Source organism: Chelonoidis abingdonii, chromosome 3, assembly GCF_003597395.2.
Source record: "Chelonoidis abingdonii isolate Lonesome George chromosome 3, CheloAbing_2.0, whole genome shotgun sequence".
Lineage (NCBI taxonomy): Eukaryota > Metazoa > Chordata > Testudines > Testudinidae > Chelonoidis > Chelonoidis abingdonii.
The window spans coordinates 93,717,428-93,739,572 of record NC_133771.1 but is presented as its reverse complement, the minus strand read 5'-3'; the positions used below and the strand labels follow the sequence as shown (position 1 = coordinate 93,739,572).

At 44.5% G+C, this 22,145-nt stretch overlaps 1 protein-coding gene across 2 annotated transcripts in view; it reads right to left on the bottom strand.

The window, feature by feature from the left end:
- Nucleotides 1-2,032: 2,032 nt before the first annotated feature.
- The window catches only part of DCBLD1 (discoidin, CUB and LCCL domain containing 1), a 92,630-nt gene continuing 72,517 nt past the window's right edge, over nucleotides 2,033-22,145 (bottom strand). For both annotated transcript variants that reach the window (XM_032789151.2, XM_032789152.2), the window contains exons 10-15: nucleotides 16,927-17,074; nucleotides 16,719-16,835; nucleotides 9,577-9,667; nucleotides 8,227-8,276; nucleotides 7,057-7,176; nucleotides 2,033-4,370 (exon numbers count right to left, since the gene is read on the bottom strand). In XM_032789151.2, the coding sequence (XP_032645042.1) occupies nucleotides 3,856-4,370; nucleotides 7,057-7,176; nucleotides 8,227-8,276; nucleotides 9,577-9,667; nucleotides 16,719-16,835; nucleotides 16,927-17,074 (1,041 nt within the window). In that variant the 3' untranslated portion in view covers nucleotides 2,033-3,855. The remainder of the gene's footprint in view (nucleotides 4,371-7,056; nucleotides 7,177-8,226; nucleotides 8,277-9,576; nucleotides 9,668-16,718; nucleotides 16,836-16,926; nucleotides 17,075-22,145) is intronic.

Genomic DNA, 22,145 nt, shown 5'->3' with positions numbered 1-22,145 from the left:
AGCATTCTATAATGTAGAAAGTGCAATGGTCTTTGTGTGCCAAATGCATAGCATACATGTGGCTTTATAGTCTGTCCCCGCTCAGTGCCCAGAACTGCACCTGGGAAGTAGTGACTGAGAAGCTGCAGTGGAGCTTGAGCCGCATATGGCCCACTTAAAAAAATAAAATAAAAGGGTTTAGTGGCAAAAACTTAGCACTCACTCCTCCCGGGTCAAGTCACTAAAATATGGGGGAAGGCGACTGAAAATATTTGGGGAATTTTTTAAAGCACTTTCCTGTGACTATTAAAAAAACAAAACATTTAATTGGGATTAATCAGGCTGTGTGTTGAGGCATGTTTGGGTGCTAGCAGGAGGATAAATAAGCAGGTGCTAACATGAACTGCACAGTGATATTCAGACAGGACTTTGCAGACGGAGGAATCAATTGGCCGAGGCATGCCAAGATTATTATTATAGTACAAGCCATGTCATCGGTCGCTTAATAGCCTGACATTGATATGCTCTCTCAGTGCCTCTTCCTGACAGTCTGGGCGTAGCTTTGATGACCTAGGGCCAGTCTATACAAGAAACTGCAGCACTTCCATGCCAGTGGGTAGGGCCCTACCAAATTCAGAGTTCATGTTGGTCAATTTCATGGCCACAGGTCTTAAAATTGGATCCGGGTGCGGATCCAAAAGGGGCTGGAGGGTTCCACAGCTGTTGTAGGGGGGTTGCAGGATTGCCATATGCACGTCTGTGCTGCCTTCAGAGCCCAGCAGCTGAAGTGTTTCCTGACTGAAGTGTTCCCAGTTTCCTGCAGCTGGGGTAGGGGGGACTCCCAGAGGCAGAGGTAGGTCCGATCTCCCCAGTCCTGCTGGGAGCTCCCCAACCAGGGGCGCCTAGCTACTAGTCAAGGCCAATGGTGGATTAACGCATGGACCCAGGGGCCCCAAACAATTTGAAAAATGGGTGACCCACCCCTGGCAGGAGACATAGGGTAGAAGCTCCGAGCCCCAGCAGGTGCTGCCGGGGGCTGAAGCCCTGAGCTTGGATGCTCTGAACGCTGGCAGGAGCCACGCGGAAGGCGGGGGGGGAGAGCAGAAGCCCCAGAGCTTGAGAGCCCAAAGTCCAGGCAGGAGCCATGGTGGGGTAGGGCAGCCTCAAGTGGGGCAGGAGCTGCTGGGGCTGGAAGCCCCGAGCCCTGGTGACCCCCAACTGGAGCCACTGGGTGCGTGCGTGGGGGGTTGGGGTAAGGAGCAGCAGCCCCCAGCCCTGGCACCCTGAGCTCCAAGAAGAGCTGCGGGGGGTGGATCCCCAGAGCCCAGGGCTGGGCTGCTGCAGCACAGAAGCACAGATGATACACCCTCACTCCTGTACTGCCTGTGGAGGTGGGTCTGATCTCCCTCCAATAATGGCTGTGGGGAAGGATCAGTCCCATCCGTCCTCAGCCTGGCTAATTTCAGGGAGATCTTATTTCACTGTCTGTGACACGTTTTCCACAGCTGTGAAATTGGTAGCAATGGGAGACAGATCTCCCATCAGGATAATAAAACCACCTCCTTGAGAGGCTCTCCCACCAACACAGCGCTGCCCATACCAGGAGCTTAGATCGGTGTAACTTACATCACTCAAGGCGCTTATTCACCCCCTTGAGCGACGTAAGTGGGAGAGTGTACAAGCCTTTGCTTGTTTGCGGAGTTACAAGTCGGACTAATTGGGTGGGTGGAGTACTAGTATCATGCTCATGAGGAGAGTATCTTCATCCCTTACTCATTATATAAATCCAGCATGGAGTTTAGTCTTAATTTCTTCCTCGGCTCTCTTCCCCTGCCCCAAAAGTTTCGGGTCAAAGAGACTAAATGAGGTGGAGTGATGATAATTTTTTTTTTAGCAAGGCCTTTATAGTCACATTAGCAGCACAACTGTTACTTTTGCACATGGTAAGGAACACCTATTTCTGGGTGTTTGTCAAATTTCTCCTCCCTCAGGATATGCAACAGCGGGGGTGTGAAGTGATAATAAAACAGAGCTAGACTCCAGTCCTGCCTGATAGAGTTGCAAAGGTTGGTGTCCTTTATTTACACATGTATGTAAACAACAAAAGTAAACACCACCACCCAATGTGGTGTAGCAAAACTGCTGCTGCAGTTTTACTTCAGGACTTGAAGTGTTTCATACACTTCACAGAAATTGCACTGACAGCAACATGGGAAGGCTACATAGTTACACTGGTTTTTCCGCACAGGAGAGACACCAACACACACTCTCCACCATTTAGTTCAGCACCAGCAGAAGGTCATTGCACCATTACAACCCACAGCACATGCACAGTGAAACAAGCACAGGAAAACTAGTAAGAGCTTGTTTTAGGACCAGGTAGGGCATGTTCTTAAATAAAATAATAATAATACTTTGTACTTTTACAGCACCTTCCACCCAAGGATCTCAAAGGCTTTACAAAGAATTAATTTAGCCTCACTACTACCCTTTGAGGATGGTCAATATCATTTCCATTTTATGGATGGGGAAACTAAAGATCCTGAGAAGCTAAGTGATTTGCCCAAGGCCACACATCTGTTAACAGAACTGCGATCAACTTGCTGGTTCTCAGCTCTGTGCCTTCAATACATGATTGTTCTTCCTCCCAACAAGAGTAGGGCTTCTTGACATTTTACAGTACATTTTTGAGTACAAAACAAGGCCCCAGTGTTGCAGGGAGAACAGCAATGGAAAGCTCCTGCCTCCACCCGGAGCTCCATTAATTTCAGGGAGGCGCCAGGTGAGTGAATGGTCCCAATGCACAATGCATTGCAAATATCGTGCCCAAACAAGAATCCAGGATGACCTTCCCAGCAAAAAGAAACTATTTGAAAACAACTTTGCTGATGTGATCTCCAACAATTGAAAATGCCATGGCAAACCACATATACTTTGCACTGCCTGGTCTGCAAATACTTCAGAAGGGGCAAAACTCTAAACTGAAAAGAAAAATAACCCAAGACTTCAATAAAAAGTTTAAAACTTACACTGCCCGTAAATTGTCCTAATTCACATTTTAGCTCTACAGACACGTCTTGAAATGCCAGATTCACAGATGTAGATTTTGTATATTCCAAAAAAGATGATGTGACAGTGATCACCACAATGAAAAACACTCTGCTTGAACCAAGACTGGCTGCAATCTTTTCCACTTGTCTTTAAAACAAACAACAACATGGACAGACACATCCTGCATCCTAATATCAAATTAAATTCAAGCATGTAAAGACTGCTTCTAAAAAAGTAGCTGCTAAGTCTGATTTGAGTATCACAATGAATTGCTCATCCACCCTCTTGTGCACATTTATGCTTCAAGTAGTCTTATTTCTTCTGCTCTTCAAGAATAAAACTATTAAAATGCCTTATTTCCAGCTATCCTGGGAAAGGACATGAACCACCACAGCCATAGGAGAATACAGTTTTAAGACTGCTAACACAACAGAAGATAAAATAAAGTTCAGATGAGCATAAGATTTTTTGTTCAAGAACTTCTGCAACAGCTGTTTCCCCTACTATTTAAATACATAGAACAAAACAGATGAAAGGAAACTCAGTTATTTTTCTTAAATAAAAACTATGTACAAATTGCACATATTACAAATCAGTTACAGAATGTAGAGTCTTCACTGATAATTTTCTCTTGCTATAGTCAGTGATTATCAGTGTACTCTGGTCTTCAAGTGTCAGAACACAACAGAACGGCAATATTATGTACACAGGCTGAGTTTGTCTTCTAGCTATCGGAGTGGAATCCTTTTAAACTAGAATACATTCATTCCAGTAGCTACATAGTAACACTGTTCACTAGAGCAGCAAATCTCTCAACTCAGCAAGTCACAAGAGTGCTGTCATTGCTGTCTGGTTTATTGGTTTTAGGCAGTCTCTGGGTGTTGAATAACCCTCACTCACCAGTGAATTAGTTTGCGGCTTCTGATAGTCAGTACAGTAGCCCACTGAGGTCAAAACACTGTTAACTTTAGGTTTATCATAGTTGATTAGACTCTGCGGTGTCTGATAGTCCCCATTCCTGACATCGGTCGCATTACTGAAACTGCCAGCAGAAAGGGAATGCTTATGAGCAGAAGAAATTACAGGTACATTGTAGTCATTCTCAGAGGAAAAATTGTTCTCTCTTCCTAGATGCCTCTCTATAATAGGGGTGGCATATTCAGGCGCCTGGCTGGTCAAGGGCAATGCATATTCGTGACGGCTAGCTCTGTGCGGGCAGTGATAGTGGTTCTTGATCACTGAACTATCTTTCTTCTCCTCATCCTCTGTGTCCATTGGTTTGAATGTGGATCCTTTTCTTGTTACCATCCCAGTTCCGATCATGAGAGGCTGCTGATAATCTAGAAAGAAGCATTAAAAGCTCAAAAATATAGACAGACTATTGGTTTCTTTGATTTCACCATATATAATGTAATAGGAGGCAGAGTTTAAAAATATTAAGAGACTCAGCTACTGTATCGGCAGGAATTCTCATTCAGAATGTAAGAAAACTCAGTTTGTGCCAACCTCCTTCATTCAGTGACGGAATCATTATTTGTCAGAGGTAGTTATGGTTCTAGAGCAAGGATAAAAGTTCAGTGTCAGCAGGATATGGGCTTCTTGATAAGTCTGGCAAGGGATCTTGCATGAAGCTGATAGGAATTTTTTGCATGAAGCTGATAGAAGTTCTCTGTGATGCCTAAAGGAAGGTTAACCTCCTCCCCCACCCTCAGTTCCTGCATTACTAACAAGAAATCTTAGGACAGTCAAATGGCAAGTGGAAGGAGAAAGCTGAATGGGACAACAACCAAGAAGAAAGGTGTTGGAGTCCAATGAGTTAAGGGAAGTGTGTAATGTGTGATATTGGCCTGGGGCTGGAGGTGAGGGAAGAGTGGTTACAGCAAGGAAGGCAATTACTGGACAGGTCACCTAGATCTGGGAGGATAGCAGGAAGAGGATCAGAACCAGCAAATGAGCCATGGAGGAGCCAGAGGTAAGATCAGAGGACTGCAGTGTCAACAGTGATATTTGCAACTCCAATCCAAGAAAGCTCCAGCCAAAGGATTAGCTTGGTGAAAATTACCTCTCTTTTTTTTTTTGGTAAAGTAAGACAAAATTGCAACATTTTCACTAGCCTGAAACTAAGAAACTAAAATCTGTCCCCTTCTCTTTTCAGATGAACTGACCTGCACAGCTCTGTTATACAGCACTGATAGAGACTGCCACGTTTTGGTGTAGTCCTTAGGAAGTTCAATTCAGTTTTTGTTTTGGCTTTGAACTTCATCTCCGACATGAGCTGAATTCAGCCCTACGTCCCCTGGGGAAATTCTCTGGCACTTCTTGTTCTGCATCTCAAACTACACTGTAAACTCTTTGGCACAGAGAAGGTCTTGTCTTTATCTGTACAGTGCTGAGACTACTGGTGTACTAAATAAATAACAAATCGTTCTCTGATGCTACTCCCACCTTTAGTTCCATGGAACTCCTAATATGTTGTGATAAAGTATCCAGATCCATTCTGGGATTTCTTTAGGGACTAGTAAGTACTAGAGAATTTGACAGCAAAGAATATTAGGGATTTATTTAGGTTGGATATTAGGAAAAACTTTTTCACTCAGAGAGTGGTGAAACACTGGAATGGGTTACCTAGGGAGGTGGTGGAATCTCCTTCCTTAGAGGTTTTTAAAGTCAGGCTTGACAAAGCCCTGGCTGGGATGATTTAGTTGGGGATTGGACTAGATGACCTCCTGAGGTCCCTTCCAACCTTAATAATCTATGATTCTATGATTTAAAAAAAAAATAACAACAACAAACCATTTCTAAGGCGAATGCCCTCCACAACTTGGTTACTCAGGTGCCTTGAGCACACAATCCTGGGCTTACCTCACTTTTTTCAGCCTTACCATTTGCTTTTAAGGCAAGTATTCATAAAATACCAAACCTCAAACATTGCCTGTATAAATCCCCAGAATTTAGAAATTTTCACCCCATGGCATGAGCACTTGGAACCCTCTATAAAGTAGTGGCCATCAGGCAAAAAGCGTGGATCCATGCAGGGAATCATCTCACATAACCACAAGAAATATTTACTCACCCCTCTCATATAATAAACTTTTTTTTTTAATAGACCATCATAACAGTATTTATTCAGAAGGATCCTGTTACAGCAAGCATTCATATTAGTGTTATATAGAATTCAAATTAAACCCTAGTCACAGTTTATTTTATTTGGTCTTCACTGTATTTCTCTGCCAACTGATATCAAAGGCAAGCTGGAATTTTGGGATGCTGGGGATAGCAAATTAGTCTTGCAGCGAAGATCCATGCAGTGCTGACTGATCCCATAAAATGGCTGGGCTCACTAACCTTTCCAGACAGAGACAACACAGACAGAGACAAGAGGTGCTTAGAGAACGAATGAAGTATCCCTTTGGGATACAAACAGGAACTGATGGCTGGAATTTGCTCTGTCCAGACAATGAGTTGCAGATTAATACATCATTGTTTTACTTAACTAGGTTGACTTCAGGGGGCCTGGCTTCCACAGCGGTTCAGGCACTAAGTGACATGAACAGAGGTCTCAATATGATCTCTAGTTGGGCATTAGGCCACAGCTCAAACTGTTGGACAAACTTTATTCAGGTCACTCAACTTTTGTGAAGAAATAAGACATTAAATAGAAGCATGACTAAAGAAACAGAAAATCCCAATCAGCAATGGCAGTCTAGTCTATTCTAGTCAGGTCTATCACTTAAACTATGACTGTTTCACAAGGAGATAACAAATCTCTCACCCCATCGTGGAGGGAAGTTTTAATTTCAAAACTAAGGAGAGTTAAGAAATCTCCTGTACGTTTTTCCAATATATTCTCTCATTTCACTAGTTCAATGCCCAAGGGTAGGCACATTAATTCCTGGGTCCTGCCTCACATGTTTACTCTTGATGCACCCAGTGTTTTGCTCGGATAACATTTGCCTGGCCCCTCTCGCCATTATGTACTATACATCCAGAAGAAAGCGTATGGGTCTCAAAAGATGTAACTGTTACCTGCCATGTCACTTGTGACTAGATCCAGCTTTTGTGGAGTCTCCTTTTCATTATTATAGCTGATGGTAAATTCCGTTGACTGATGTCTGACGAAGGGCTGCTTGATCTGTTTCCAACAACCTAGAAGCAATAAATGAACACAGAAAACATTAAGGGCTTGTTCACATGAACACTTAGTTTACGGCAAGCTGGGGTGTAAATCTACCCTACACTAGCCTGTTGTGCATTAAGTGTCCGCATGGATCCTGCTACTGTGCACTAACTAGTACGCTTTGAATTACACTATTTTGAAACAGGAGTAAATTAAAGCACGCTAGGGAAATTTTAGTGCATGGCAGTGGGGTCCACCTGAACCTTTAAGGTATGTCTATGCTGCAGTAAAACATCTGCAGCTGACCGAGGCCAGGGCATTGGAGTTATGAACTTGCAGTACAGGTATTCAGGTCTAGGCTGGAGACTGGTCTCTCGGGCCCTCCCCCATCACGGGATAAGTATTATCCTTTGGCACCTTTTGAGAGAAGGAGTATTCTGTGTTGGCCTATTTCAAGATTGCTTTAGAGACAAGTGGAGGGGAAGTGAATTTCTTTTGCTTTCTTCTGTTTCAGATGGATGTTTCACCATCTAATTGGCAGAGCAGGAGAGTGCTCCACTAGAGAGAAACTAAATAGCAGCTGAACTCAGATTTCCTACCCTAAATGAAACCCACTTGCATAGGTTAATCAACTGAGACACAAAAAATGTTACTTCAAAAGATGTTACTTCACTTTTTGGAGGCATCTTCCAAAAGCAAAATCCCTCAGACAATGTTCTCTTCAGATATGATGAATGAAGCATAATTCAGTATTATTGGGCTTTTTTAGGAGTTAGGGAGAGAAAGCCACATTAAAACCATGTCTTGGCCTCCTTACAGAGAGGCTAACTCATGTGCTGCAGAAGAGAGAAAGGAAAGGGGCAATTTGCTGAAGGGTAGGTGTTTTTTCCAGTGGGAACACTCTCAAAGTTTGTGACCCAAAGTGCTGTTTTCAGGTGGCACTAGTAGTGGTATCATTTTCCCTAACCCCTTTTGTGATACTGTGAATTAAAATCAAAGAAAAATGATGCAACTGATGTTCAATTGTTTGATCCTTCCCACCAACCCACAGAAAGGAGAGAGCATGATTCTCCACTAACCTGGGTTCTGTGCATCAGATGAACCATAAGCACCTCCTTTTGTCTCTCTCCTGTAAGACAAGAACATATTCGTAAGGTTTTGTCCATCACTGCACTTCACCTTCATGCCTTAGCTTCAGTGGAGAGAACTATCATGTTTACCAGGTGAGGAAAATCATCCCCATTTAGTTTCTGGGTAACAGCACTTATTACAGAAGGGGACATGAATGCTAATCTTGTTATATTTGTTTCCCCCCAGCTATTTGAGCTGGCAAAAGACACTGGAAAACAGTGACCTCTTCGCAGTTCATGTCCCTGGTATGCCAGCTCAGATGTTATCTTCCTGGCTGTGTTAGGATTGCTATCCTGAATTCTTTGCACAGTTGTTAGAAACTCTAGATTAGGTACTGGATTCTGAGGAGATGCAAGCCCTTTTCATAAGGAGGTGATGTCAGAAGGAACTTTGTCCCCTGCCCCAAACTTCATCTGCTGACAGGAACATTTGTATCCACTGGGCAGAGCTCAAATTAATGGAAAACTAGGGGGTGTATAAGCAAGTGAAATCTACCTTTTTCCAGCCTTCTCAACATGTGAGACAGCTGCTGAGCTTTACTTCCCAACCTGTGTTTTATACACTCTTACACGGCAGCTCTGAATTTGGCCCACTGAGTTACATATCAAGGAACCAGCAGAGATAAATGTAGCAACACCACCAATAAGAGGGGGGTAAAATAGCTTCCACTCTACTTTCTTTTGGTTCCTAGGTGTGCAAGTTACACCAGCCTAGACTCAGTTATTAGTCAGTAAATGGGGGTAGATAGGTCTGAGGCAGATTAACCAAATTATATAGGAATCGGAGCTAGCGTAAGGGGTGCTACTTTACATCACCTCTGTATTTGGCTAGTCTACACTGGCAACATTAAATGTATCTACTGCGGCAGTGCTTTAACATGGCTTGTGTAGTCACGGCAGAGAGCTCTCCCGTAACTCCAAAAAACCCATCTCCACGAGGGATGCAGCTCCCAGCACTGGTGCACTGTCTACACTGGCACTTTACAGTACTGAAACTTGCTGAGCTCAGGGGGGAGTTTTTTCACACCCATGAGCGAGAAAGTTGCAGCGCCATGTAGACAAGGCCTTAGTTTCACAGGGCCACCTATGGCATGGGGCCCCAGGCAACTGCCCTGCTTGCTACCCATTAACACTGGCCCTGGCTTTTATATGCAGAAAAACAGTTGTTGTGGCATAGCTGAGTCATGGAATTTGTATAGCATACGGGGGGGATGGAGGTTCAGAAAGAAAAAGGTTGAGAACCCCTGATCTATGCCACTATAGCTGTTTTAATTTATAAGATGAAAAATAAAATCTTACTTTCGTATGGCTACACAGATACAAATCCCAGAGAGCAGGAACAGACACAACCCTACTAAGACCGGGACAACTATAGCTGTAAGTTTTAACCCTGTGGGAAAAAAAAAATTAACAAAGGTATCAAGGGCACAGTTTTCCAGACCTAGATACATTTTGTTTTAGGAAAATGCCCTGAAACTGAATATATGATAAAAACCTTAATTCAAGAGTGCATGAGAAAGTGAAGGCAGAATACTGCAGGAGGCTGTGGGCCAAATTTAGGTTTGATGTAAATAGGTGCAGTTGTATTGCTTCCAAAAGAGCTAAACCCATTTTCTCTAGGTCTCTGTGTTGCTCAAAATCTGTATACATCCTTCCAAAGGTAATTTCTTTCTTATTATAGTCTGGGCTGGTAGAACCACCTACTAAGGTTGCCTGACACTTCCTATTATAAAGATCCTGTTTGCAGTTGTAACTTTGTGGGGGAGAGGGGACTGATACAGAATGAACTCAGGGAGGGAGACTAGGACTGGGAACCAGTCTTAGGGCGAGGGGAGAGAAACAGCCTGGAGGAGGAGCCTGGAGGGGGAGACTAGAACTGACTGGGCCAGGAGACAGTGATGAGAAACCTGTAAAGTAGAGACTGGAGCTGGGTAGGCAAAGAGAATAGGACCATGACAAGGAGCCGGGGTGGGGAAAAGACAGGTCAGGGAAAGGTTGAAGAAGAGCCCCGAGTCTCTCCATCCTCTGTTGTCATTAAATATCTTTGAAATCCATGGTAAAGTGCTTGTCTGACCCCACTGGGATCAGTTACTTCATTAGAGTCAGAGGCCTGTGCAGTGGAACTAAAGGTTCTTGTTATTAGGAGGCCTGTGGGAAAAAATAGTATGGGATCATGTAATTAAAGGCTATTTTATAATGCATACACATAAGGGTGACAAATTAAAATTGCAGAGGAAACCTTAATTTTGGCATTTCCTAAGATTTGCATGCTTAATTTTGCAACCTTAATATTCTTATTAGATTTGTGTATGTAATTCCAAAGTTTTTTCAAAAAGCAAACTGAAAAAACAAATTCTCTCATGTGCTGTCTTGTTGATACCACATGGTTTATCAGCAGGGTTGGAATTATTGTTATAAGCTGGGAGCGCATCAGTTGGAAGTAACAGAGGAGGAGAAGGACCTCAGAGTATTGGTTGATCACAGGACGACTATGAGCTGCCAATGTGATATGGCCGTGAAAAAAAAGCTAACGCGGTCTTGGGATGCATCAGGCGAGGTATTTCCAGTAGAGATAAGGAGGTGTTAATACCGTTATACAAGGCACTGGTGAGACCTCATCTGGAATACTGTGTGCAGTTCTGGTCTCCCATGTTTAAGAAGGATGAATTCAAACTGGAACAGGTTCAGAGAAGGGTACTAGATGATCCGGGAATGGAAAACCTCTCTATGAAAGGAGACTCAAGAGCTTGGCTTGTTTAGACCTAACCAAAGAAGACTGAGGGAGATATATTGCTCTCTATAAATATTCAGAGGATAAATACCAGGGAGGGAGAGGAATTATTTAAGCTCAGTACTAGTGTGGACACAGGAACAATGGATATAATAGACCATCAGGAAGTTTAGATTTGAAATAGATGAAGGTTTCTAACCATCAGAGATGAAGTTCTGGAAAAGCCTTCCAAGGGAGCAGTGGGGCAAAAGAACATATCTGGCTTCAAGACTAACTTGATAAATTATGGAGGGGATGGTATGATGGGATAGCCTAATTTTGGCAATTAATGGTGTTTGACTATTAGCGGTAAATATGCCCAATGGCTGTGGTGGGATGGGATCTGAGTTATTACAGAGAATTCTTTCCTGGGTGTCTGGCTGTGAGTCTTGCCCATATGCTCAGGATTAGCTGATGTCATATTTGGGGTCTGGAAGGAATTTCCTCCATGGCAGATTGGCAAGAAGCCTTCCTCTGCAGCGTGGGGCATGGGTCGTTTGCTGGAAGATTTCTGCATCTTCAAGTCTTTAAACCATGATTTGAGACTTCAATGGCTCAGACACAGAGTGGGTGGTGAGATTCTGTGGCCTGCGTTGTGCAGGAGGTCCAGACTACGATGATCATAATGGTGCCTTCTGACCTTAAAGTCTATGATTCTTACCCCAGTCAACCTTTGGGTTTATTAGAATAGCAGCAAAAGTGCTTTTCAGTTAGAATTGTATCATATTAATCTTACTCAATTCCAAACCCCACTCAGACTTCTATTCATTAGGGAAGGTAAGGTTATTGCCCTGGTTTGGGTCTTTTGAGTTACTGACCTAATTTATGTATCAGAGGGGTAGCCGTGTAGTCTGGATCTGTGAAAGCAGCAGAGAATCCTGTGGCATCTTATAGACTAACAGAGTTTTGGAGCGTGAGCTTTCGTGGGTGAATACCCACTTCGTCAGACGCAGGTAGTGGAAATTTCCAGGGGCAGTATATATATGCTAGCAGCAAGCTAGAGATAACGAGGTTAGTTCAGTCAGGGAGGGTGAGGCCGTTCTAGCAGTAGATGGTGGAAAACCAAGGGAGGAGAAAACGTGGTTCGTAATGGCAAGCCATTCACAGTCTTTGTTTAGTCCAGAGCTGATGGTGTCAAATTTGCAAATGAACTGAAGCTCAGCAGTTTCTCTTTGCAGTCTGGTCCTGAAGTTTTTTTGCTGCAGATAAGCCACCTTAAGGTCTGCTATAGTGTGGCCAGGAGGTGAAGTGCTCTCCTACAGGTTTTTGTATATTGCCATTCCTGATATCTGATTTGTGTCATTTATCCTTTTCCGTAGTGGGTAACAACCGGGATTTAACCCCGGTCTCCCGTATCAAAGGACAGCGCTCTTAACCACTACGCTATCAGTCGCTATATATATATCTATATATGTCTATATAGATATATACAGATATATATATATATATATAGCGACTGGATAGCGTAGTGGTTAAGAGCGCCACCCTTTGATATGAAGACTGGGTCAATCCCAGTGGGTACCCAACTTTCAGTAGGGGCCTTGGCAAAAGACCCCTAACGATTCACCTCTACCTCAAATATGAGAGTGACACGAACTAGGAGAGTCATGCCGGCTCGGACGTCTGCCCGGATTACACAAGGTCCGCCAGATGTTGAGGAACCAGGACAATCTGACGATAAGTGGGCTTACTGGAACAAACCATTCGTGAACGAGACAAGAGAACCTGGAATTGATGGAATGCTACTACAACAGTAGACCTAATGAGAGGGGATATATGAAACGTATGAGGGGACTATGGATGGACAAAAGACCTACATCCACACTTACTGAGAACAGCTAGTTACCCAACGCTTCAACATAGTAAAGAGAAGCTGTCCTCACAGCTTGAGAGAGACCAACTCCAATACATCCAGACTCAAGAGACCTGGAAAAACAAGTGGATGTGCAGCCCACACTGAAGCTGAACTTCACTGCCACCTCCTTCATTGCAGAGCACAGCAGCTGATATGAGGCATAAGATCACGGAGAACTAGCTACAGTCAATCCTCGAGACCGATTACAAGGCTCAGTGAGAAGTACCATCAGATAGTATGTTAGAAGATGCCAATAGAGCCCTCATGACAATCCCTACTACCACCATAACTCAAACCAATGAACTGGTATACGCTACAGCCTCTATAATCCTGGAGATGCTTGGCTACACGATCAAAGAACACAGGATATACCCACCCTGGAAAATGAGGTTGGAGAGAAGATCAGGCGACTTGGAGAGAAGTTAGTCAGCTGGTGGAACTACAGAAGGGTGTAGAGATTAAGGATAAGACTCGGCTACTGAAAAATACAAGGGCCTGACTCCATCTGAAGCCCCTAAGACTGCTAAAAAAGGCTCACAGCACTGGCTACCAGGCTAGGAGATACACAGAGAGCAGAGGCCAAAAAAGTAAATGCCCGTTCTCCAAAGAACCAGCCAAGGTGTACTCCCAACTGCAATGCAACAACACAATAACAGCAGAGCCACCGCAGCAGAAACTGAACAGTACTGGAAGAACATAATGGGAGAAAGAGAAGACTCATAACACCAGTGCAATGTGGCTGCAGGACCTGAGAACAGAGCACAGCAATCTCCAGAACAGAAACCAGTCACCATCACAGTAGAAGACATCCAGCAGCGGGTCAAGAACATGAAGAACTGGACAGCACCTGGACCAGACCAGGATTCCACACCTACTGACTAAGAAACTAACAGCAGTGCATGAACGCCTAGCAGCACAGATGAACCAGCTGCTAGCAGCAGGCTCCCACCCAAACTGGCTAACACAAGAAAGGACAGTGCTGAACATAGAAAGACCCCTGCAAGGGAACGAACCGTCCAACTACCGCCAATAACCTGCCTCCCCACAACATGGAAAGTCCTATCAGGGCATCATAGCCGTCAAGCTACAGGACCATATGGCCAGTACATGAGCAACAGCTCAGAAGGGCATTGGGAACACATCAGAGGCTCAAAACACAGTTGCTTATAGATAGAGCAGTCGCCCAAGACTCAAGGTCTAGACAGCCAATCTGAGCACAGCCGGATTGACTACAGGAAAGCCTACGACTCAATGCCGCACACGTGGATCTGTGAATGTCTGGCACTATACAAAGTCAACAGGACACTAAGCTTCCTCAAGAACTCAATGGGACTATGGAAGACAACACTGGAAGTCAACTCAAGCAGCTTGCACAAGTGGCCATCAAGTGCGGCATATACCAAGGTGATGCACTGTCCCGCTGCTGTTCTGCATAGGCTTAAACCCTCAGCCAGATATCACAGGGACTGGCTACGGTACAAGTTCAGGAGTGGAACTCCATCAGCCACCTCCTCTACATGGATGACATCAAGCTGTATGCTAAGAATGAAGGAGACATCGACTTGCTAATCCACCTGACGCGGTCTACAGTGAGAATATCGGGATGTCATCGGACTGGAGAAGTGTGGCCGGATGTAGTGAAGAGAGGGAAGGTAGTCAAGACTGATGGGGTGGAACTACCAGCGGGCACATAGCAGACATACAGACCAGCTACAAGACCTTGGGCGTCCACATCACATGGAACCACAATGAGGAGGCAAGGAAGACAGCAAACATCCAAGTATCACCAAAGGATAAGACAGTCCTGAAGAGCCAGCTCAGTGGAAAGAACAAGATCCACGCCATCAACGGATACTGCCCTGCCGGTCATCAATTCCCTGCCAGTAAGTGAGCTGGGCAAAGGAGGACATGGAGGCTGCCGATGTGAAGACCCGGAAAGCTCCTCACAATGCACGGAGGTTTCCACCCCAAGTCCAACACACCAGAGACTGTATACCAGCCGGAAAGAAGGCGGGCGGGGCTTCGTGAGCGTCAAAGCCACTGTCCTGGACGAAACCCGGAACATCCAGGAGTACATCAGTAAATGGCCCAAATGAGCTGTGAGAGAATGCCTGAGGCAGCAGCAGACATGGGAGGAAGACCAAACAGAGAAGTGCCATGGCAAGACAAGACGCTGCATGGGATGTACCATCGACAGATAGCTGAGGTGGCTGACATTGGGAAATCCTACAGTGGCTGGAAAGGCTGGACTAAAAGACAGCACTGAGGCACTGATCATAGCAGCACAGGAACAGGCACTGAGCACCAGATCCATTGAAGCAGGGATCTACACACTAGAGGAGACCCAAGGGCAGACTGTGCAGAGAGGCCTCAGAGACCCATCCACCACATAGTGCAGGATGTAGATGCAGGCAGGAACAGCATACACTGAACGGCAACAACCAAGTTGGCGGCATTGTGTACAGGAACATCTGCACAGCGTATGGGCTAGACCCTCCCAAGACCAGATGGGAGATTCCACAGAAGGTTGTGGAGAATAGCAGGCTAAGATTCTGTGGGACTTCCAGATCCAGACGGACAAGCAGTACTGGCCAATCAACCAGACATTGTGGTAATAAAACAAGGACCAGAGACAGCGGTGGTGATAGATATAGCAGTGGCCAATGAACAGCAACATCAGGAAGAAGGAATATGAGAAGCTGAGAAGTACCAGGGCCTGAAAGAGGAACTGGAGAGGATGTGGAAAGTGAAGGCCAAAGTGGTCCCAGTGGTGTAGGAGCACTCGGGGCTGTGACTCCTAAGCTGGGTGAGTGCTCAACAGATCCAGAACAACATCAGAGCTCTCTGTCCAGAAGAGTGCAGTGCTAGGAACAGCTAAGATACTGCGCAGAACCCTCAAACTCCCAGGCCTCTGGTAGAGGACCCGAGGTTGAGGAAGACACATACCACCGATAGGGGTGAGAGGGGAATTTTCTTTTTTTTTTTTTTTTATATATCTATAAGAGAGAACCTCTGAAAACCCAAGGATCCTAAGGTCTCTAGAAGGTTATCCTCTGCAAAACCACCATTGTAAGAACAAGTGGGTTTTATTTTATTCCAAAAAACAGAGTCAGTCTCATGTATCAAAATTAAGAGTGACCTGCAAACTAAAAAGAATAAATGCCCACATCACTTCTCTCTGATTCACAAAGATAAAGACAACCTGAAAATTGTTTTAAAGGTGTTTTTTGCACTTTTTAAATTTTTCTTTTAAATTAGAAATTCAAGTCTTGTCTACTCAACTTTTCCTCAAAGACTCTAGGGACAAGTAGAAAACTGGTAGATTTAGGGCATCACACAAACCAAGGAAGTGAAACCTAATTAACTGAAAGAGGAAAGGATTTTTATTCAGACTATTTAAGAGTTTAGGGTTTGTTTTTGTTAACATCTATTAAATTTGAACACTTGAAAAACATTTGGAAGAAAAGTTATTTGTTAAAAAAAATAAATAAATCAACATCACTGTCCCTTCAAAGGTCTGAGCAAGATATCAATCTACTTTTCTGAGTCTGTGAAAGGAGACAAAATAGGGAAGGTAATACCGGATATATATATAAATAAAACATTTAAAAAAAATTAAGGATTTCAAGTTCTCTTTATCCTTCATAAAGAAGCAAAGAGGACTCGCCTCACTCTCACATATGCAGATAACCATTAAAGAATATTGATGAGATGGGAACAGTTTGATCTGGCAAAGTGAAGATGCCTGTTAGAACAGGAAGTATACATCTCAAAAAGATGTCACATTTTAGAGAGACTGTACTGTTCTAGTGTTACCTAGGCTAGTTTCTTCTGACGGGATGGATTCTGTGATGGTTCTGTCTTCTTTTCCAACTGTTACACCTGTGCTTTGACTTGGCCTTTGCCACATTGGATAAGTAAATGAGTTGTTAGCTGCAAAAGGAAAAGGGAAAACAACTGAGCTGTAGGGGTTTTGGGATTCCATTGCTTCACTGGGCTCCTGGAAGTATTGCTTGCCACTTACCTTGCATTATTTGACAACCAATCAGCTCCACTTTCAATGCTATTCTTTGATGCCACGTCTGTGGAATGATCCGCACATATCGGGCCACTATAGGAGGGATAAAATTATTACGGACTACGTCCTCATAATTAGAGTTGCCTTGGAAAACCTGCAATTTAAAACATAAATTCTTTAACTGCTGTGTTTTCAGAGTGAGTTGTTAAAAATACAGAACATCTTAAATGTAAAGAGGGACACAAACTAAAACTCATTCAAAAATATCTTCAACTGTGTTGTAACTTTAGGAGTATTAGAAGTAAATTTTAAAAGAATTAAATGTGCTAATGTATGCTACTATGTTTGAATTAACAATACCTCCTGCATCAAAAGCAAAACTTTTTAAATCAAATCATGAAAAATGTTTTGTAAACTACTTCTTTTCTTCAGCAAAATCTAAATGAGTGACCAAAAAGAAGTTACTCACCTTGTGCAGTAATGATGGTTCTTCGAGATGTGTCTCTCCCTATGGGTGCTCCACTGTAGGTGTGTTTGCATCCCTGCGCTGCTCATTGGAGAACTTTGGTAGCAATGTCCGTTCAGCCCGAACGTGTGCAGTCTCTCCTCATGCTGCGCCATGAGGCTAGCCAGCACATGTTGGCTAACCACTCTCAGTTCCTTCGCTGCTGCAGAATCAGTGAGAACTCAGAAGTAGAGGGGAGAAGGGTGGGTAGTTGAACACTCATGGGGACACATATCGACAAACCATTGTACTGTACAAGGTGAGTAACAACTTCTTCTTCGAGTAGTGTCCCCATAGGTCTTCCACTCTAGGTGACTCCTGAGCAGTGCCCCCCTTGGAGGGCTGGGACTTTGGTGTCAGGTTAGTTACAGATGACAGTACTGTGGAGCCAAAGATGACATCAGAGACAGAGTCCCTGGTGATCACATAATGTTCTGCAAAGGTGTGGAGTGAGGCCCATGTCGCTGCTCTGTAGATCTCTGAGATGGGGACATTCCTGAGGAACGTGACAGATGAGGAGATTGATCTCATGGAATGTGTACGGATCGAGTCCAGAGGGGTAATGTTACAAATCTGATAGCACTGTCTGATGCAATTCGAGACCCACTTAGAGAGTCTTTGGGCTGATACTGCTGAGCCCTTACACCTTTCCGCCATAGAGAGGAACAGTCTAGGAGATTTCCTTTGTCCTACTGAGGTAGGATGCGAGGGCTCTCCTAACGTCTAAGGTATGGAGTATGGCCTCCCTATTGTATCAGTGAGGCCTGCGGTAGAAGGTGGATAGACTGATTCATGTGAACCGAAGAGGTCACTTTAGGGATGAACCCTGGATGCTGCTTAAGTGTAACCTTTGTCAGGGAAAAAGATTATGTACAGGGGATACGCCATCAGAGCTGCTATTTCCTCTATTATTCTTCTTGCTGAGGTAACTGCAATCAGAAAAGCCATTTTCATCGATTGGTATGGTAGTGAAGGTGACCATAGGTACCATGGGGGTCCTAGTCAGTCCTTTCAGCACTAGGTTTAGGTCCTATGAGGGGCTAGGAAATCGAGGTTGAGGGAAGAGGTGTGTTATTCCCTTAAGGAACCTTTTAATGGTCAGGTGCAACAGTACTGAGCACCTCTCTACAGGCTGGTGAAATACTGTAATAGCTTCCAGTGGACCCTGAGAGAGCTCAGAGATAACCCTGACTTTTTAAGGGTCAAGGAATATTCCAGAATATGTGTAAGAGTTTCTGACACTGTGGAGATTTGTTGGGATATGCACCAAATCTGGAACCTGGACCATTTCTTCAGGTCGGTGCATTGTATGGAGGACTTTCTGCTGTGCAGTAGAACAGGAGCTCTCTAGGTGCTGGAACCACGTAGGATCCATGTTTTGAGACAGAGGATCCCCAGGTTGGGATGTGTGGTACAACCTTTGTCCTGAGAGAGAGGGTGCGAAGTGGCTGGAACAGAGATCATGGACACATCACAAGCTGCATCAGGTAAGGGTACCAGGTCTGTTGCGGCCACATGGGAGCAATCAAAATTATGTTAGCTCCGTCCCCTCTTTATCTTTAGCAGACCCTTCAACAGAAGAGGAAATGGAGGGAAGGGGTAAAGAAGGCCTTTGTCCCGTGCGGAGAGGACAGCATTGCCCAGAGAGTGCTGTCCAATCCCCACCCTGGGACAGTATTGCAGACACTTCTTGTTCTGGACAGTGTTCCACACCATGTGAACAAGTTGTGATACCGATAGGTGCATCTTCCACTCGTGGTCATATGGAAATTTGTGACCGGGCTTGTCCGCTATCGCGTTTTGCGTGCCTGAGAGGTAAGCAGCGGACAAGGTAATGATGTGAGAGATGTGCCTGTTCCATAGTTTCGTGGCCTCTGTACATAAGGAGGGTGATCTGGCTTCTCCCTGATGGTTGATATAAAACATGCGGGCTACGTTGTCTATTAGGATTTTTGTATGTGATATGGGTATCAGCGGGAGGAAATGGATTCAGGCGTTTCTGACCGCTCTCAGCTCAAGGAGATTGATGTGCAGGGATATCTCCACAGACATACACGACCTGTGCCTCCCAATACTGGGGGGCACAATCTAAAGGAGAGGCCATGCGATGGCGACCTTGCTGATACTGATCTCTCCAGTGCCAGATGGGCCAATGCCTCTGGTGGTACCGTCAGCTCGCGTACCGGGATGTTTGCCATTCTCTCTCTGTGGCAAAGATTCAATGCCTGTTCCCAAAGAGTCTATCAATAGTACTAGACAACGATGGTTGCCATGAGGCATGGGTGTCAGATGATCTCGGTGCTGGTGGAGCAGAAGATACCAAACGAGATGGTGATCGCTTTCGGCTATTCCTGCGCTAGCTGAGGGGACTTTCTGCTCTCTTTTTGACTTGTGCTCCCTGGACTGTTTCTTTGACCCACTATCCTTTGAAGTCAAAGGTTAATGGGAAGGCTCACGCCTGCCAGAGGGCTGGGGTCGAAGAACCATCTCCATGGAGATGATTTTCTGGCGGCACTCTCTGTCCTTGAGGGATTTCAATCAGCCCTCATGAAGGCAGCGAATGCACTGGGAGTGCTTGTCCATGACTGGGTTCACCTCACTGCAAGTGCGACACTTGAAGCCACAAGAGCTGGGGATACCCTTCTCCAAGACTGGGGGTCAACACAAGAACAAAAAGTCTTTTCTTCTTTTAGGCATAGCCAAATAAAGAGTCAGAAGAAAGCTAAAAGGTTTTTAAAAGCTAAAGATTTTAAAATAACCAGCTAATGGACAGCTAAAAGGTTCCGTCCCTAGCCAGGAGCAGCTGAGAAGGAACGGAGGACGGTTAGCCCGCACTCGCTGGCTAGTCTCATGGCGCAGCACGAGGAGAAAGAGCACGTGTGTGGGCCCAACAGACACTGCTATCTAAGTTCTCTGATCAGCAGCACGGGGATGAACACACCTAGAGTGGAGCACCCACAGGGACACTAATATCGAAGAAGAACTGTTTGACTATGTTCTCTTCATTATATTTACAAAATCTATCTGATCAGTCAGCCCATTCTACAAGTGGACCTTTTTATTAGTTTGTTTAAATTAAAAGTGTATAAACCTGAAGCCCTGGCTGAATTCTGTTTAAGATCATGTATAACAGTTTCTTATGAGATTTTTAAAACGATGGAGTAATATAGAACCAATTAGAAGTTTACTCTAATGAAACTTTGATTCACATGAAATTTAAAAAACAATCAAGTCAATTTTTTTTTAAAACTTTTAAGAATTACCATTGTGGAATAGTGCAAACCTGCAAACTTTAAATATCTAGTTTGCATAGTTCAGAGCCGTTACTGTACAAATTTTTCACTGCAGGCAAAAAACTGAGGTTGTAGAATATTAAGGGCATGGCTACACTTGCAGATGTAAAGTGCCGGGAGTTACAGCAGCCCTTGGAGACAGCAGGAGGGAAAACACTGCTGTGTGTTCACACTGTGCTCCTTATGACTGAGGAGCAAGTCCATATTAGCAGGTCTTGCAACGTCGCAGAGAGCAGTGCATTGTGGTAGCTACCCCAGTGTGCAAGTGGCTGCAGCGTGCTTCGGAAAGGGTTTGCAAAGCATGAGGGGCAGAGTGTGTCAGCATGCTATCTTGTAAGTTCAAACAGCAGCAGCGGAAAGGGGGAAACCTGACTTCAGCTCCCAACCCACACTTCTTTCTCTCTCACACACACACACAAATGCAGGAGCATTCCACAGAAATGGTTTGTTTCGTGTCCCGGAGCAGATAAGCATGAGGGCTGTCAGAAATGGAGCTTTTGAAAGCGGATATCTGCATGCCTGTGGCCAAATTCAAAACAATGATGAGAGTGACCACTTGACTTCAGGGTATTACAGGATGTTTCCGGAGGCCACTCACAGCACAGTAATGCAACACATTGTCCACACTGACACCCCAGGGCGCAGCAAGCTCTATGCTTCTCGTGGAGGTGGATTACCAGGAATGCTCCAGCTGCAGAGTTTAGGCGCTCTAAATGCTTGCCAGTGTGGATACCTCAGGAGTTATGGCGCCGGGGGCTGATTTAATGCACTCTAACTCGCAAGTGTAGCCAAGGCCTAAAATCCTGAGGAAGTCCACATTGTGCAAACGAAATTTCTCTCCAAACGATTTAAACGACAGGATACGTGGAGATAATAAGAACCCACTTTCTCAATTCAGAATTTTAGGGTCTGTAAAGATTTTGGGTATAATGAGAACTGATGATCAGTTAGGCTCTGGCACTGCACCACGCTGAGCTCCCACATGTTTCACTGAAAATAATGGGAGTACACTCAGGAGCAAGCTCTTGGGATTTGTTCAGAGTAGACCAACAACGAAATTCAATGTAATTACACCAGTGCAACCGTCTAATGTAGACCTTGTTTACATGAGATCTCTGCACTACTTTCGTTTTAGTTCTTAAATCAATTTAAGTTAAACTTGTGTAGACTTCTGCATGGACATTTATTTTGGCTTAAGAGCAAGTATTTTGGTTTAGTTTACACCGATTCCTTGAGCTAACCCAAAAAGTGGCCACACAGCCTTTTTGCACCAATTTAACGATATTGGTTTGAAATAACACCTTTGCTTAAACTGGGGTAACTTTTGTGTGCAGCTAAGCCCACAGATGTACTGCACCAGTAAATTACATTGATGCAGTTACACTGATGAAGACTGCCTAATCTTTCATGACAGTGAAAATCTCTCT